This window comes from Phaethon aethereus (genome assembly GCF_964289735.1).
Source record: "Phaethon aethereus genome assembly, chromosome: 5".
Classification (NCBI taxonomy): Eukaryota; Metazoa; Chordata; class Aves; order Phaethontiformes; family Phaethontidae; genus Phaethon; species Phaethon aethereus.
In genome coordinates, this window is record NC_138579.1 from 43,041,459 (window position 1) to 43,055,492 (window position 14,034).

General features: G+C 51.2%; 1 protein-coding gene across 1 annotated transcript in view; it reads right to left on the bottom strand.

Annotated features, from left to right (window-relative positions):
• Positions 1-8,912, bottom strand: part of TYRO3 (TYRO3 protein tyrosine kinase) — a gene marked incomplete at both ends in the record, with an annotated part of 43,330 nt that extends 34,418 nt beyond the window's left edge. Inside the window, 3 exons of the mRNA XM_082000613.1 lie at positions 2,688-2,788; positions 5,108-5,291; positions 8,831-8,912. Of these exons, the coding sequence (XP_081856739.1) occupies positions 2,688-2,788; positions 5,108-5,291; positions 8,831-8,912 (367 nt within the window). The remainder of the gene's footprint in view (positions 1-2,687; positions 2,789-5,107; positions 5,292-8,830) is intronic.
• Between the last annotated feature and the right edge of the window lie 5,122 nt (positions 8,913-14,034).

Consider the following 14,034-nt stretch of genomic DNA (forward strand, 5'->3'; position numbering starts at 1 on the left):
GAGAGCGGCAAGTAAATGAACAAACTAAGACAGGTCTAAAAATAGGTCACTTCAGGAATGATGGTGTCTATCTGTCCAAAGGCTAATGCTCAGGACAGGTATATCCATCGTCATAATTTACTGCGGCTTTTTGCTTACATATTTTACTTTATTTTTTTATTGCAGTCATACATAAACAGTGAAAGTGAATCAACTTTCCAGATACCAGCTGCCTGCTTTGCCCTCTTTCTCCAAGGAAGATTAGGAGGGAAAATACCATCGTTTCTTCTACCTGTGAGCAGGATCCCTGCCTCTCGTCCCTTTGCCATGGCACCCAAGGTAACCTTTCAGGAGGATCCTGCCCAGCTCGGCAGGTTTTCTCACTTTGGGAGCAGCTAACCAGATCAGACAAGACCACAATTAAAAACTGTGTAGTTCAAGGAGCGCAGCTGACTCATCCAACTCAGGAACCTGCACTGCCCCGGTACGTATGTCACCTGGATACCTCACTGTCTGCAACACGTGTAGCCTCCCAGTTGCTGGTGCAAGAGGTGAGTGCCGGCACCCCCCTTTCACAGAGGCACCACAGAGGCACTGAGCAGCCAACAGCCAGGAAATCAGTGGCAAAGCAAGGAAATGAGCCTGTCTACTCCCCGTTCCAAGATGGCACCCAACCTAGGTGGCCTATTTTTTTTTTTTTCTACAACTCAGTTTTTAGGCAGTGTTAATTCAGGGGGACACGTCCATACAGGTGTGTCTGGGGCTCTGGCTGTCAGAGGTGTAATTTCAGAGGGAAAGTTCTGTAAGAAACATAATCCATATTTTTAAGATGGTCACACTCCACAGTGTGCCTCTTAGATTACCTCTCGGGGCATGGAACACTATCGTGTTCTTGGTAAGGCCAGAGTCTAGTTTCTAAACCAGAAAACAGTTCCAAAATAATTTTGTTTTTGTAAATACTGAGAAGCATTTCATAAGATCAAACACTTCAGCTGTATTAGAATGACAGTTCAAATACCATTGCTACAAATTCTGCCTGATACAGACTACCTAAGTGGATCTCAAGGCAGATATTAGACAGCATAGAAATCCATTCGAGCTCACTTTAGGTTAGATCACCAGTAGTCCACGCTTGTTTTGTGTGGCACACTGGAACGTGTCAGCACCTACCAAAGGCTGCAAATGAGCAGAATAAAGATCCTCTCTCAGGCAAAGAGGAAAACCGTCGTTATCAATACAGCAACCACTTCTAGACAAAGCTGGTCTGCCCAGGGAAGAAATACATAAAGAAGTAAGAGTGAAGGTGGGACCGATAGGCTTTCGCATTCCCCGGTGTTTTCTTATGCTAACAGCTGACACATTTTTAGAAATCCACCCCTTATCGCTACTTGTAATTTTTTTAATTTTTGCCACCAACTCCCATTTCACATGCTTACATGCTCAATTCAAGTTTAACTAGCTTCCACCATACTTACTCTTCTCAAAAGGCAACTAGTAGCATTTTTTTAGCTTACGCTTCCACTCTAGGCTTTGGCCTTCATTCTCAACACTCCCCCTTACCTAGCTTCAGCTAGTTTTTGTGACTGATATTTTTTGCCTGTGCTATCCAGAAGGGCTCCTTTGTTTTTCAGATGACTTAGCACGCTGAGATTCCCAATCACTCCTAAAACACACACCATGCAAATGCAGCCACTTCTGGAGCGGGCCACGGTAATTGGAATAGAAATGGAAACTCTGCACAGTAAGAGTAACTCTGTAAGTAACTCTGTGTTTTAAGCTGTAAACAACATAATCCAGGTGAAACTGCGCCTGAAAATTTAGATGGGCAAAAGCCTGGGATTTATGGAACGCAGCAGGTAAGCATTCCTCCTCCTGCTATGAGACCTTTGCTGTAAAACACCCAGACCACACCACCTCCCTCGACACCCTCCCTGCTCCCCCTCTTTAAGACTGCCGATTCAGCTCTGGCCCAAAATGTTACCAATTACACACAAAAAGCCACTTCTTGCTGCAAATGCACTGTTCCTGCCAACTGTCTCACCAAATATCGACATCCTATGACTACTAGCTTCTGAGAATCTAACACAATCATGGCTCAAGGGAAATGAAACTAGAGACAGTAAGAAGCCACCAATCCATGCTGCCTTGGGCGACTTTTGGACAATCATGTAGAAGTTATTCTTTATCAGACAAGACTGGGCAAAACAGTGCCACAAGGAACAGTCACAGCTATGAATCGCTGATGTACAGCACTTCTCTTGAAACTCAGAATTGGGCTAAAACTGTACCTTGCCCTCAAAGACCTGTTTGGCTGATACACAGAACCAGGCTGTGACCCTGCTTTGAGAAGTGGGTTGGACCAGATGATCCCCATGGATCCCTTTCAACCTGAATACCATCATTCTACAAATTATTTGGAGATGAAAGCAACAATGGATTGAGGGGCTGGAAAGAAATGTGTGTGTACAAAAGGATCTTGTTTCCTAAACGTGCCAAAATAAAACCAGAAGGTAATGAACTGACAGCTCCTCTCCTTGAAGCTCCTCTCCTATTTCTTACTCCTGCTCTGTAGAGACCTCACTGCAGTTAGCAGCAATGGTTCAGAGCCAAGAAGCCTGTCACTGGAGCAGTCTGCTCTCGCCACTTCCACCTAGAGCATATTGGTGGGTCAGCCCTGAAAGGAAACCAGCACTACTACTCCTCCTTACCTTCCACTATGAGCCACACTTGCTGTGATTCTTCCTTCTTCCCCCCGTTCTCAACCTGGCACCAGTACTTCCCAGAATCTGTCCGCTCGACGGATTTCAAGCTGAAAAAAGTCAAAAGCCATATCGATATTTTATGTGGATAAAGCATGTTCTTGCCCCAAAGGACCCTCCAGTGTTTGGCAAACCAGATGCACGGACAACACCCACTGAGACGCAGCCAGTTCTGGGGAAGAGGGCAACAGCCAGCCAGCACAAAGCGCGCGGCAAAACAGCGAAGATGGGAGGCTCCTCTCCAAAGTGGGTGGAGGGAATCCTCAGCAGAGCAAACAGCCTTCCTCTGACACGTCCTCGCAGAAAACCCGTCATTTGTATCCTCTGAGGATAGGAAGGGGCTGGTGGTCATCTCGATCCTGAACCGTGATTCTAGCTGGCCTTCAAGAGCGACAGCTTGTCCTACAGCGTCTGAGCTAGCAGGAAACTCCAAGTCACAAATCTCCAGTGAGCCCGACTGTTTTGCCCCAGTCGGGCGACAGGATTGCTGACAGCCTCATACAGGAACGGGATGGGTCAGAAAAGGGCCCCCCTCGCCTCGGCTGCACTCAGCGTTATTGTTAGCCCAAGAGCACCTCACACTGCAAAACTCCTTGGGCCTCGTGATTTGTGATTTCAAGGGGTTATGCTGGCCTACTCCAGCACAGCACCTCACCCTACGAACACTCCTGTGTCCTCCCCTGCTCAGCGACAGCTCCCCTTCCGAGAAGATGCATCCAAGCAGGGGAAGGCAGCCACAGGGACCCAGCAGCATTCAGGTCACAGGCCTCCAGTTCAGGGGAGAAATTCTGCTCCTTGCTCCGCTGCCAGAAGTCTGTGGTATCCTCGCTGCCGTCAGCAACACGAGGCTAGCGTGGTGAGTAAGGGCAGAATTCGGCCCCAAAGCAACAAGGTCTCAGCTACCAAAGGCACCAGTGCGACTCTGAGCGCCTGTCAATGTACAAATGTTGATTGCCCCCCCGCGGGATGCGCAGCCATGCGTCTGCTGCCATGCAGGGGTCCGCAGCAGATCTGATGCCTGCCTTCCTAACGCTAGCAGTCCGCCTTGGGGAAGGGGAAGAACATCTCAGGAAGGAAGACAGAAAAGGGAGAGTGTTTGCTGAAATGCACAAAATGGACCCACTACAGCCTGATTTTCAGAGCTGTACCTTCAAATGGCATCAGCTGTCCTGCCCATCCAGCCACATGTTCTGAAACACAGCGATCGCAGCAGAGAGTCACACAGTGGGTGGTAGAAATGATCACTTTAGGAGAAGAAAGGAAAAAGGAGAAAAAGATACGGACACATCTAGATTTAGCACCCTGCAGAAAGTTCTCAGTGGAGGAAAACAAGAGGTGAGAAAGCAGATCAGACTGAGAAATTGTGAGGGGCAAAAAGAGTTACCTAGTGGAAACAGAGGGAAGTAAACGGTATAGTTTCAAGACAGACTGTTTCCACAACATAATGTTATGCAATAGTTTTACTGGGCACAGATTTTTTTCCTATCAAAATGTTTCTTATAGACAAGCTTCAGCACAGAGACTTTTAGTTGCTGGAATTGGAGACTCCGTGCAACGTCAATCCAAGAAACCTAACAGGAGATGAAGCCGGAGCTCAGGTAAGAGTGATTCTCAGGCAGTCAAAGTTTTGAGCCCTCATGGTGATGGCATGATGGCATGTTTGCTTGTACAAGCTCTCTTTATGCACAGAAAAAAGCCAGAGCAGAACCCTGGGTCTTGTTTAACTCGTTAGTTCCAGAACGAGCCGACATCCCCCTTCTGCCGAAAAAAAGGCACAGAGAGACGCTTTGCAGAAGAGATTTTTTCTGCCTCTGAGGGGGGAAGGACTGGTACCACATAGTGTAAATGTATTAAGAAGGTCTCTGCAAAATGACTTGGGGATGGTTCAGGGGACAAACATTCCTCTCCAAAGAAAAGAAGGGGATCTAGTCCTGGGAGTCTCATTTCAATTAACAATCCTCACCCTTTAGGCAGACTGACAGCTCAAGAGAGAGAAGAAGAGGACAGAACGAGTATGAGAGAGAAAACCTATTTAAGTAAATCAGATCTTAGTCTTCCTGCTGCATGGCAGAACAAGATGAACAAACAAGGCAAAGAACATCCTTTCACCTTGAAGTCACGTCTCAAAGCATCACAAGCATTAGCAAAGCACCTGTCACCACAGTAGTCAGGAAACCAATACGGTTCTAGTGCATAAAATCTCAGCCCTCCGTGGCCTCAGTTCTGCTCTCAGTTATGCCCTTGCCACGCACTGAACTGCAGACCTATGGACCCTGCCCCCAGGGCACTGCGGCTGAACAGATATAGCTGACAGCAGAAAACTGTGCAATAGTTTCCGCGATATTCTTCCTCGTCTGCATCTGTTGTACCTGAGGAAGCCGATCCAGTGTTCTTCATCTACTGGAATGTACACCTGGTCTACGCTTTGCACCACTGCTCCGTCCTTGATCCACAACATCTCGGGATCTTCCATTCCCTCGAGGCTGCAATTTAGTTTGACGGGTTGACCCTGGGACACCTTTAATTTGATTGGAGATCCTGTAAATTTCATACCTAAAAAAAAAATACTACTCCGCCCCACCCCCAGAAAGAAGGGGGGTTGGAGTACAGCAAATTACTCTAGGTTGGTGGTCTGGAATTACATATCCTACCAGCACGCGCTGCAGAAGGGTCTGTTAGTCTCAGCACTGCTCTACTACATCTGCCAAGCAACAGTCAAAGGCAAGCACTGAAAGCACAATTGCTGGAGAAAAGTGGTGGCTCAGGGTATACATGGGGCTTTATGGAACTCATATAACAGCAGGGTAAGCTTCTGCAGAGCACTGCCCAGACAGAAACGCTGGGAGCTTCGCTGTGCCAGTGATCCAGCAGCGCTAAGCGCGTTCGCTCAACATGGTACCACTCCTCCCTCTTTTCCCCAGGCTTGAATTTCGGCTATGATGTTCCTGCGCTGCTAAGAAATCATCGTGCTTGCTTCATTGTATGCATTTGTAAAACGCTGGGGTACAAGAAAGAAGCAGTTGTGTCTCGTTATTCAGCGTACACTGTTCCTCTGAATTACAGAAAGCTGCTCTGCAATTTACAAAACCCATGAAAGCAAAGCCTATTTTATTCTACAGCATACCTCGCCGAGGAGCAGAACTGTTTACAGAACAGATATTTCTGTCGCATGATGTGGGCGTGTGCTCAAACGAACCTCCCTGACCCTTCAGTCCAGCCCAAGGGCCACGTTGTACCCAGAGCTGTATAGCTGCGACCCCAAAGCAGCAGGGCCAGAGCCAGTGGAGCTGCTCAGGTTTACACTGACACAGAAGTTATCAGAATTTGGCCGGGAGCACTGTGTTACATGTGTGGGTGGACGCAGAGTGTTTCCCTCAAGCAGAAGCGAATATATGGAACGTGTTACCATGAGAAAACACGGAAGCCAACTATATAAGCGCGTTTAAGAAAGGCATCTAAAGGAGGAACCAGAGGATCAAAGGAGACCGTGGGAAAGCAGGAAGGTGGAAAATAAATGCAAAGCTAGTTTTGTTAGGGAGAGTGGCCATTTCCTATGCAATGGCACAGGACCGACAGACCAGAACAGGTCTAGCCTAGTTCAATATTATGCCCTGGCAATGGCCTCCATGTCCTTCAGAAAAAAGAAAGAAAGAAAAAAAAAAAAAAGAAAAAAAAAAAAGACTCCATCACTCTTGCCTGTCCATGTTATCACAGTACATTACAACTTCACCCAGTTCACTGGCTGGTCTCTTCTGTCCTGCTTCTCACAGGATGCCCCGCTAGCTTACAGAGCCAGACAGAAAAATGCCAGAATGTGAAATCCAGAGCGCTGCTAAGTAAGCAGCCCTGTTGCTCTCGAACTCTGTTACAGCCTTACCGGTGATCGAACACAGAGATTTCTCATGTGCCACTTCCCTTCTTGCCAAAACGCCACCCTCCCACAGCCACGAGGGTACCACCTCACAGGGCAGAGCAACAGCTGAGGGACTCACAGCGTGGTTCTAGCGGCTGGAGGAAGGGGGAAGCCAGCACTGTGGGACCAGCCGGCGCTCTGCCACGGGCAGCCAGTACCCAGCAGGGCACCAGCCGTCCGGGAGCAATCCCAGAACACAGGCAGAAGGACTTTATTCCTTTCCTTAAGGAGATCCCCCAATCTGTTAACAGCTCGTTTCCCACACTCAGTCTTTTGCCTTTCTATCTGCTGTTATTAATTTGGCAAATTCACAGAGAGCACTGGAAAACTGGTATGATGATCATTTTAGTTTAGTTGCTACAGCTCGTTTGCTGGGCTAAAGGTTTAATCACCTTGGGTGAGGATGATCTGACCCCGCACTACTTAACTCATCTGTAACACAAATGACATGTCCCAGCGCATGCCAGAAAGCATTCCCCTTCACCACTCACAATACTGGAATAAAACATGAAAGCTTCATAGCAGCTCTCTCTGCGTTACAGAAAACTGATGTAGCCAGGCTGCTGAACGCACGGACAAACTGACAGACACTTTCATTACAGGTGCCTTCACGGAAAGGCAAACTACTCAGCTTTCCTCAGACTGCCCTGCTGAAAGTGTTACCCACAAAGTAAACAAAGTGTTGTTAGAGACCCCTTATGGTTTTCAGTCCCATACAAATTAATGATGTAGGAAATTAATATACAGTACAAGTGCTCAGCCCGAGTTGTAATTCTCCACATTGCCCAAGTATAATCCCTCTGTCAAGATCAACTGAAGTGAAGAAATACAGATCAGGTTTTTTAATAAATTCAGTTTTTTGAGAAAAATCCAGTTTTAGTTGCAGCATGTCTTCCTGCAGGTATCAGGAAAAAGCACATAGGAGGCCAATATGGATTTTAATTTCCACTTATTCCTCCTTCTACTCTCCCACTCACGATTTCTCAGATGATAACATTCTTGCCAGCACAAGAAATAATCTCATCCAAGTAAGTTCCTCCAAGCCTACCTATAAGAGCTGCAGGAGTTGAAATGTATAGCTAGGAAATAAAATTGTATTAAATTTCCTATCAAGCAGTTGTCAGACAGAATTGACAGGAAACAAACATCCCAGTTGTCAAAATACATATCTGTTTGCTTTTTAAACTCGCCACCTCTGAATATTTAGATTCCTAGGAAGAGAAGGATGTTTTTTTGAAGTTATTTTGGGAGTGGAGACAGAGGAAGATGTCTACTCGTGAACGCCAAGGGAAAGGCTTTTTGCCCCTCAAATTCCCTCGGACCCTGACCTAGTAATCCGAGCCGCACCTCACGGCACGCACACCGCTCCACAGGCAGCGCGGAGCCCCTGCTCCCGCCGGAGCCCGCGGCAGGTTCGCCTGGACGCCCAGAGGCTCTCGGACGCTGCCCCCTCCCTGCCGACTCTGGGGCGAAACTTCGGAAAACGAGTTCAGGAGGGAAAAACCAACAGAAGCCACTCAGGAATGCGTTAGCGACCCGCGCTAGCCAAATACCGGAGCAATGCCTCCGCAAACAACCGGGAGGATTATTTGGGCCGCGACTGACTATTCTGCGCTCGCAAGCGGGCGGGCGCGGCTCGCAGCAGCGCGCTCGGCCCGGGCTCCCCGGCGGGCACCGCCGGCTCCCGAGCGCCACGTAGCCGACCCAGCCGCTGGACCCACAGATGCGGCGGAGCCCCTCCCCGCACCGCGCCCGGCCGTGAACCCGGGGGTAGGGAGCAAAACGGGCCGTCCTCGACCCCCACCTGTGGCTGCTCGATGCCCCGCGGCCGCCACACCGGGCGGACCTTGCACCCCGCCGCCGTGCCAGGCCGCCCCGGCCCGGCCACCGGCCACCGGTCCCCTGCCACCGGTCCCCTGCCGCTGCCGGCGGGTTGGCCCCGCGCTCGCCCTCCGCGGGCTGCCGGCACCTGTAGAGCCGGCGCGGCGGGCGCTGCCCGCGGGGGGACCCGGCCGGCGGCGGGGAGCGGGTCCGGCGCCGCCGGCGGGGCAGCCTCCCCCGACGGCCCGGCGGCGGGAGCCATGCCCCGCCGCCTCTCCCTGCCGCCCCCGGTCCTCAGGCGCGGCAACCGGCAGCGGCCACCCGCCCCCACCGCCGGCGGGGTGTCAGCCCCTCTCACCTGCCACGACGTCCCGGAGCGCCGCAGCCCACAGTCCCAGCAACAGGAGCCGCGGGATCGCCATGCTCCGCTTCAGCTCCATCGCTCCCGCACCACCATCCTCCCCCCCAGCTGCCGGCGCCGCGGGGGGCTCCCACCGCCCGCGCAGGCGGCGGCGACAGCGACTAAAGGCAGCCCCGCGTCGCCGCCCGCCACCGGACTCCCCCGGGAGGCTGCGGGGACGCTCAAACTTCTGGCTGCGGCTCCGGCCGGGGCAACCGCCAGGAGGCCCCGCCGGGGGGCGACGGCGCGGGTCGGGTCGGGTCCGGGCGCCGCCGCCGGGCGGTCTCCCCCTGCCGGCGCGTAGCCGCCGCGGCGCCGCTCGGCGGCTCCTCCGCGCGGGTCGGTCGGTCTGTCCGTCCGTCCGTCCCTAGCTGCCGCCGCCACCGCCTTCTCCTCCAGGAAATGGCGCTCTCGGTCGATCACCGCGCGCTGTGCTCCCCCTCTGACATCACGCTCATGAATATGCATGAGCCGGGCGCCCGCCGCCCCCGAAGCGGCGAATCACCGCGCCCGCCGCCCCCCGCTCCACCGCCCCGGGACGGGACCGGGAGCGCGGGCCCCGCGTCGTGCCCGGGTGCTCGCACCCCTCGGGAGGGCGGGCCGGGGTGGGGCGCGGCGGGCGAGGGGGTGTCTGGGGCCGGCGCCCCCTCCCGGGGGCTGCTCCGGCGGGCGGCCTGGTTTCCAGAGCGCCGGGAGCGGGTGACCCACATCCGCGGGAGCTGCCGGGGCACAGGGCAGGGGAGAGAAAACAGGTCGCTTATTCCCCTACCTACATATGGAAGCTGGAGGCCAGCTTGGCCTCATCAGGAGCCCCTGTCACCCTCCTGCCCCACAGGGGAGGAGCGTCTGGGGCCATCGCCAGGGCTCGTCCCCCCAAAACCAAGGCTCTGCCGGGATGAGCAGCACCTTGCCTCATGCACACTGCACTCCCAAACCCCATTTTTCCTGGCTGGCCCTCTTCAAGGCTCCTTGCCTCGGCCAGGCTTCCCTCGCCAGCCGGACCCCAGCTCCGGGAACACTGGCCACCCAGTAGTGTGTGGAGGAGCCCCAGCAGCGTGAGGAGATGCGCCTGTGCCCTTCAGGCAGGGCTGGCTCGGCCTTGCCCTCTTTTCTGCTAGTGGAAAAGTAGGGAGAGGTCTGAGGAAGGAGATCTCTGCTGCCACAGAGTTACTAGCACGGCGTGGAAAAAGTCACCGACAAAAAATTAAAAAAAAAATCTGGCGCTGCCTTTCTGTGGCAGTTACAGTGAGAACCTGGGTTGAAAGGCACAGTAGGGAGCAATTATCGTTACAACATGATGCAGCTTTCAGCTCTGCCACAGCCACCGGTGTGCAACGCTTACCCAGTGGCTCCTGCCTGGAGCTCTGGAAAGCTGGCCAAGTGGAGGAGCACAGGGAAAAAGCGTTACCCCCATCACGGGGAGGGAGAAACTGAGGCACGGCAAGCTCAAGTAATGCCCTCCCAAGCTCTGACCTTCCTCCCCGCCAGCCATTTGCATTTCTGACAGGAATTCCTAGGGGACTGGAGCAACACCAGGAAGATTTCATGACTGGAATGGAAACGCCACTCCCTCCCTGGTGCCTCCTGCCGCAATGAGGCGGCCGGGAGGCGACGCTGACAAGCCATTCACCTGAGAGCTTGCAGGCAGGCTGGGTGCTCTTGGGGACAGAAAATCGTGACATTCCTCTCGCTGGGATCACGCTGGCTCTTGGGCTGAGAGGTTGTGTGTCGGTGTTTGCTAAAAGCTTCACACGCCCTCACTGTCGCTGCTCCCTCTCCCCCGTGTATCCATATATACCCATCTATCCGAGCGCGCGGCGTGTTTCTGCGCTTACTCACAGCAATAGCGCCTTCCAGAAAGTAGCTACTTTTGCAGATTTTAGTTGTCTCATGAGAAAAAATAACGGCCATTAGAATAACGCTGTGTTTCTATGGCATTTTCCTTCTAAGGATTTCTTCCAGTCCTGTGGGCTCAGGAAACGCTCCGGCATGCACACAGGGGAGAGGAGGCACAGGCAAGCGCTGTGACTTGGCCAAGCCCATCCGGGGAGGCAGTGGCCACAAGAGGCTCGACGCCACGCTGCGTACCCGGAGCATGCCTCTACCTTGACGGACACGTTGCGCTTAGTCTAAATGTCATATGCGCTGCTCCAAAAGGCTTTGGGAAGGGAAAGAAGGGGGAAGGAGCTTTCATCTGCAAAGAGGAGTACGGGATGGGAAGTTATTGTAGCACAGCACAGGCCAGACTCTGGGCTGGTGTTAGAGAGCAAAGCTGTGCTGGAAGCAGTAGACCTAAGGGAATTTTCCCCAGCAAGGGATCTGGCTTCAGCTCTTCTGAGAAGGGCTTTGTGTCAAGAGTGATAGGCAGGAAAAGCCATATGAAAATTGGACTGAAATCCTGCACTCATTGCCAGTTGGAGTGCAAACTGCTGTGGGAAAACTTACGGAGGAGTGCAATATTACCATGCAGAAATCAAAGGAACTGGTGATTCTGAAACGCTTTTAGGAACTGAAGACAGATAAACTCTCCTGGCCTCTCGTGCCACTGAATTAATTAATGTGTCTTTGTTCCACAGGCCATAACACTGGCAGCAGTGCTCACTGCTCACACACACAGGACACGGCACAGTGGCTTACAAATAAGCCAGTGCCTCCCTGGTTTACATCCTTTCCTTACTTCTTCTGTTGCGATAGTGTGTTGTCACATCTCGCTGGACCTGCTGGGCGGCATAGGCATGTTCTAGAAAATGCCTGAAGAGCTGCACAATAATCAAGAGGTGAATTCCCAGTGCTAGGAGACTTCTGAAGATGAGGGAGGAGGAAAAAGGAAGAAAGGTAGAGAAGGAGGAGGGGAGAGAGAAGGCAGGAGGGAAACAAATATTTGCTGGACTTCATCACCTTCCTCTGCTGTTCTGCCTCTTCTAATTATTGAGAACCCAACAGGACAAGGATGGGTTGTCCCAGTGAGAAAGCACCCCAAAACACTCATTTCCACATGAGAAGCCATAACCCTAAAAGTTCAGCAAAAGCTGCTGGTGCATGCCACTACTCTGTTGTCGAAGTAGTCAGTCTGCAATTGGATACAAAATCCCTGTGTTTTCTACAAGGCAGATCCCTAGTTTGCACTCGGATTCAAGAACCTGTCTGCTCCATCCTCTGACTTAGGATTTGAAGGGCAGCGTTATCCCCTCCATGGCTAGGGGACACATCCCTCATCCTGCATCAGGAAGCTGCGGCAATGGCAAGAGCGACGATGAAGTGGCATTCAAGGGTCGCAGGAGTAGCTCTGCTCTACGGTGTAGGTGACCCAGGGTGGCTGTTCAGGGGCTTCCTGAGTGGGTGATCTGTTGAAAGCAGCATATTCAGCCCCAGGCCAGAACAGGAGCTGCTCCCAGCAAGTGGCAGGAGCGAGCTCCATGTGTGTGAGGGCTTTAGCAGTTTAGGGATGGCTTCTCGAATAAATGCCTTAAAGTTGGGCCAGAACACAAAGAATGAGGAAACAGAAATGCTCTGGGCTTTCCAAACCCTGCCAAGGAAACAGCTTGAGAGCTGCTGGATATTACAATGGCTTTTGAGGACATTGAAAAGGTTAAACTGGGCATAAACTGTCTCCATTCTCTGCCCAACCCATCATAGTAATGGGATTGCCGGAGCTTGTTCATGTCGGATACTACTACTGTTTAACGTGACCACTTCTGAGGACCCAAATATGTTATATTTGTGTTATATTTGTTATATTGAAATACATATGGGACAAAACTGGCCATGCCAAGACCTTGGACATGGTATTTACAGCCACAGGTGGCTGCAACCGAAACTCATTCTGCCTGTGTCTGGGCTAAGCTTGCCATAACTGAGTTACACTGCTCATCTGGGAATTATCTTAGCTGCAGCAGAACCCTGTTCTCTTTTAATTTATATTATTCTACCATCTCTTTCTTTCTCCTTTCTTGTCTTCCTCCCTACCACCTCCTTCAGTAAGAAACAGAGTTGAAATATTCCAGTCTCTCTGCTTCACGAAGTTTCAGCCTCCTCCAGCTTTTACATCTTCCATATGTGCTGGTTTTAACTTTCTGTGTGAATGAAGATAAGGACAGGGAACGATATTAAAGACTTGCATTTACTTCGTTTTCAGAAGACAAGTAAATCAGGGATGAGTCCGAGCTTTGAATTCAGGCCTGATCCTTTCCTAGTTCCCAAACTCTCCCAGCTCTGTCTGGGGGTGGTAGGTGGCACGGTGTAGATGGGGGACTAGGACTGGGTCACTGTAGGGTGGATCTAAGTTTGGATTTTTCTCTAAATTTCAATGTTATCTAGTTTGGCCCCCGCCCAACCATAATCATTAGCCCAAGCCTGAACCTGGCTCCTCCATGTGTCTGGGATGCTTATTCTCTTTAGAGGTGACAAACTAACACATCATATGTGTTACCCATCTTTTGTGATAAATGCCAAGCTGTCAGGATGAAAATGTCACATAAATCATACATAAAGTATTTACATTAAAAAAGACCGACTCATACGAATTTAAACAACCTTTCTGATGGTACCATCATTTGCAGCAGGTTAGCCAGGCGTTGCCAATGTTTCTATTTCTGGAGTTGAAATAAACACAGCACATCAAAACGGAGTCATCAAACCAAAACAAAATGTATTTAACATGGTGCAACAGTCAATGCCGTAAGAGATCACCATATAAGTATGCAGAGTTATATATAATCTACACATACTAATATAGAATCATAGAATGGTTTGGGTTGGAAGGGACCTTAAAAGATCATCTACTTCCAACCCCCCTGCCATGGGCAGGGACACCTACCACTAGACCAGGTTGCTCAAAGCCCCGTCCACCCTGGCCTTGAATACTTCCAGGGATGGGGCAACCACAATTTCTCTGGGCAACCTGTTCCAGTGCCTCACCACCCTCATACTGAAGAAACTTTGCAAAATCAACTTTACAAATCTCATATTACATGTAAATACACACAGAACAGACTTGGGAGGAAGCATGTGTTGCCAGCCCCTCTAGGGGCTTGGTTTCTTACCTATTTCTTGTAGAGAGTGACAACACTTTGTTTTTGGAAGTGATTGTATTGCGATTGTATTGCATTCTCCTGTGAGTCACGGTGGATAATAATCTCTGCCATCCACATGACGAAATGGTA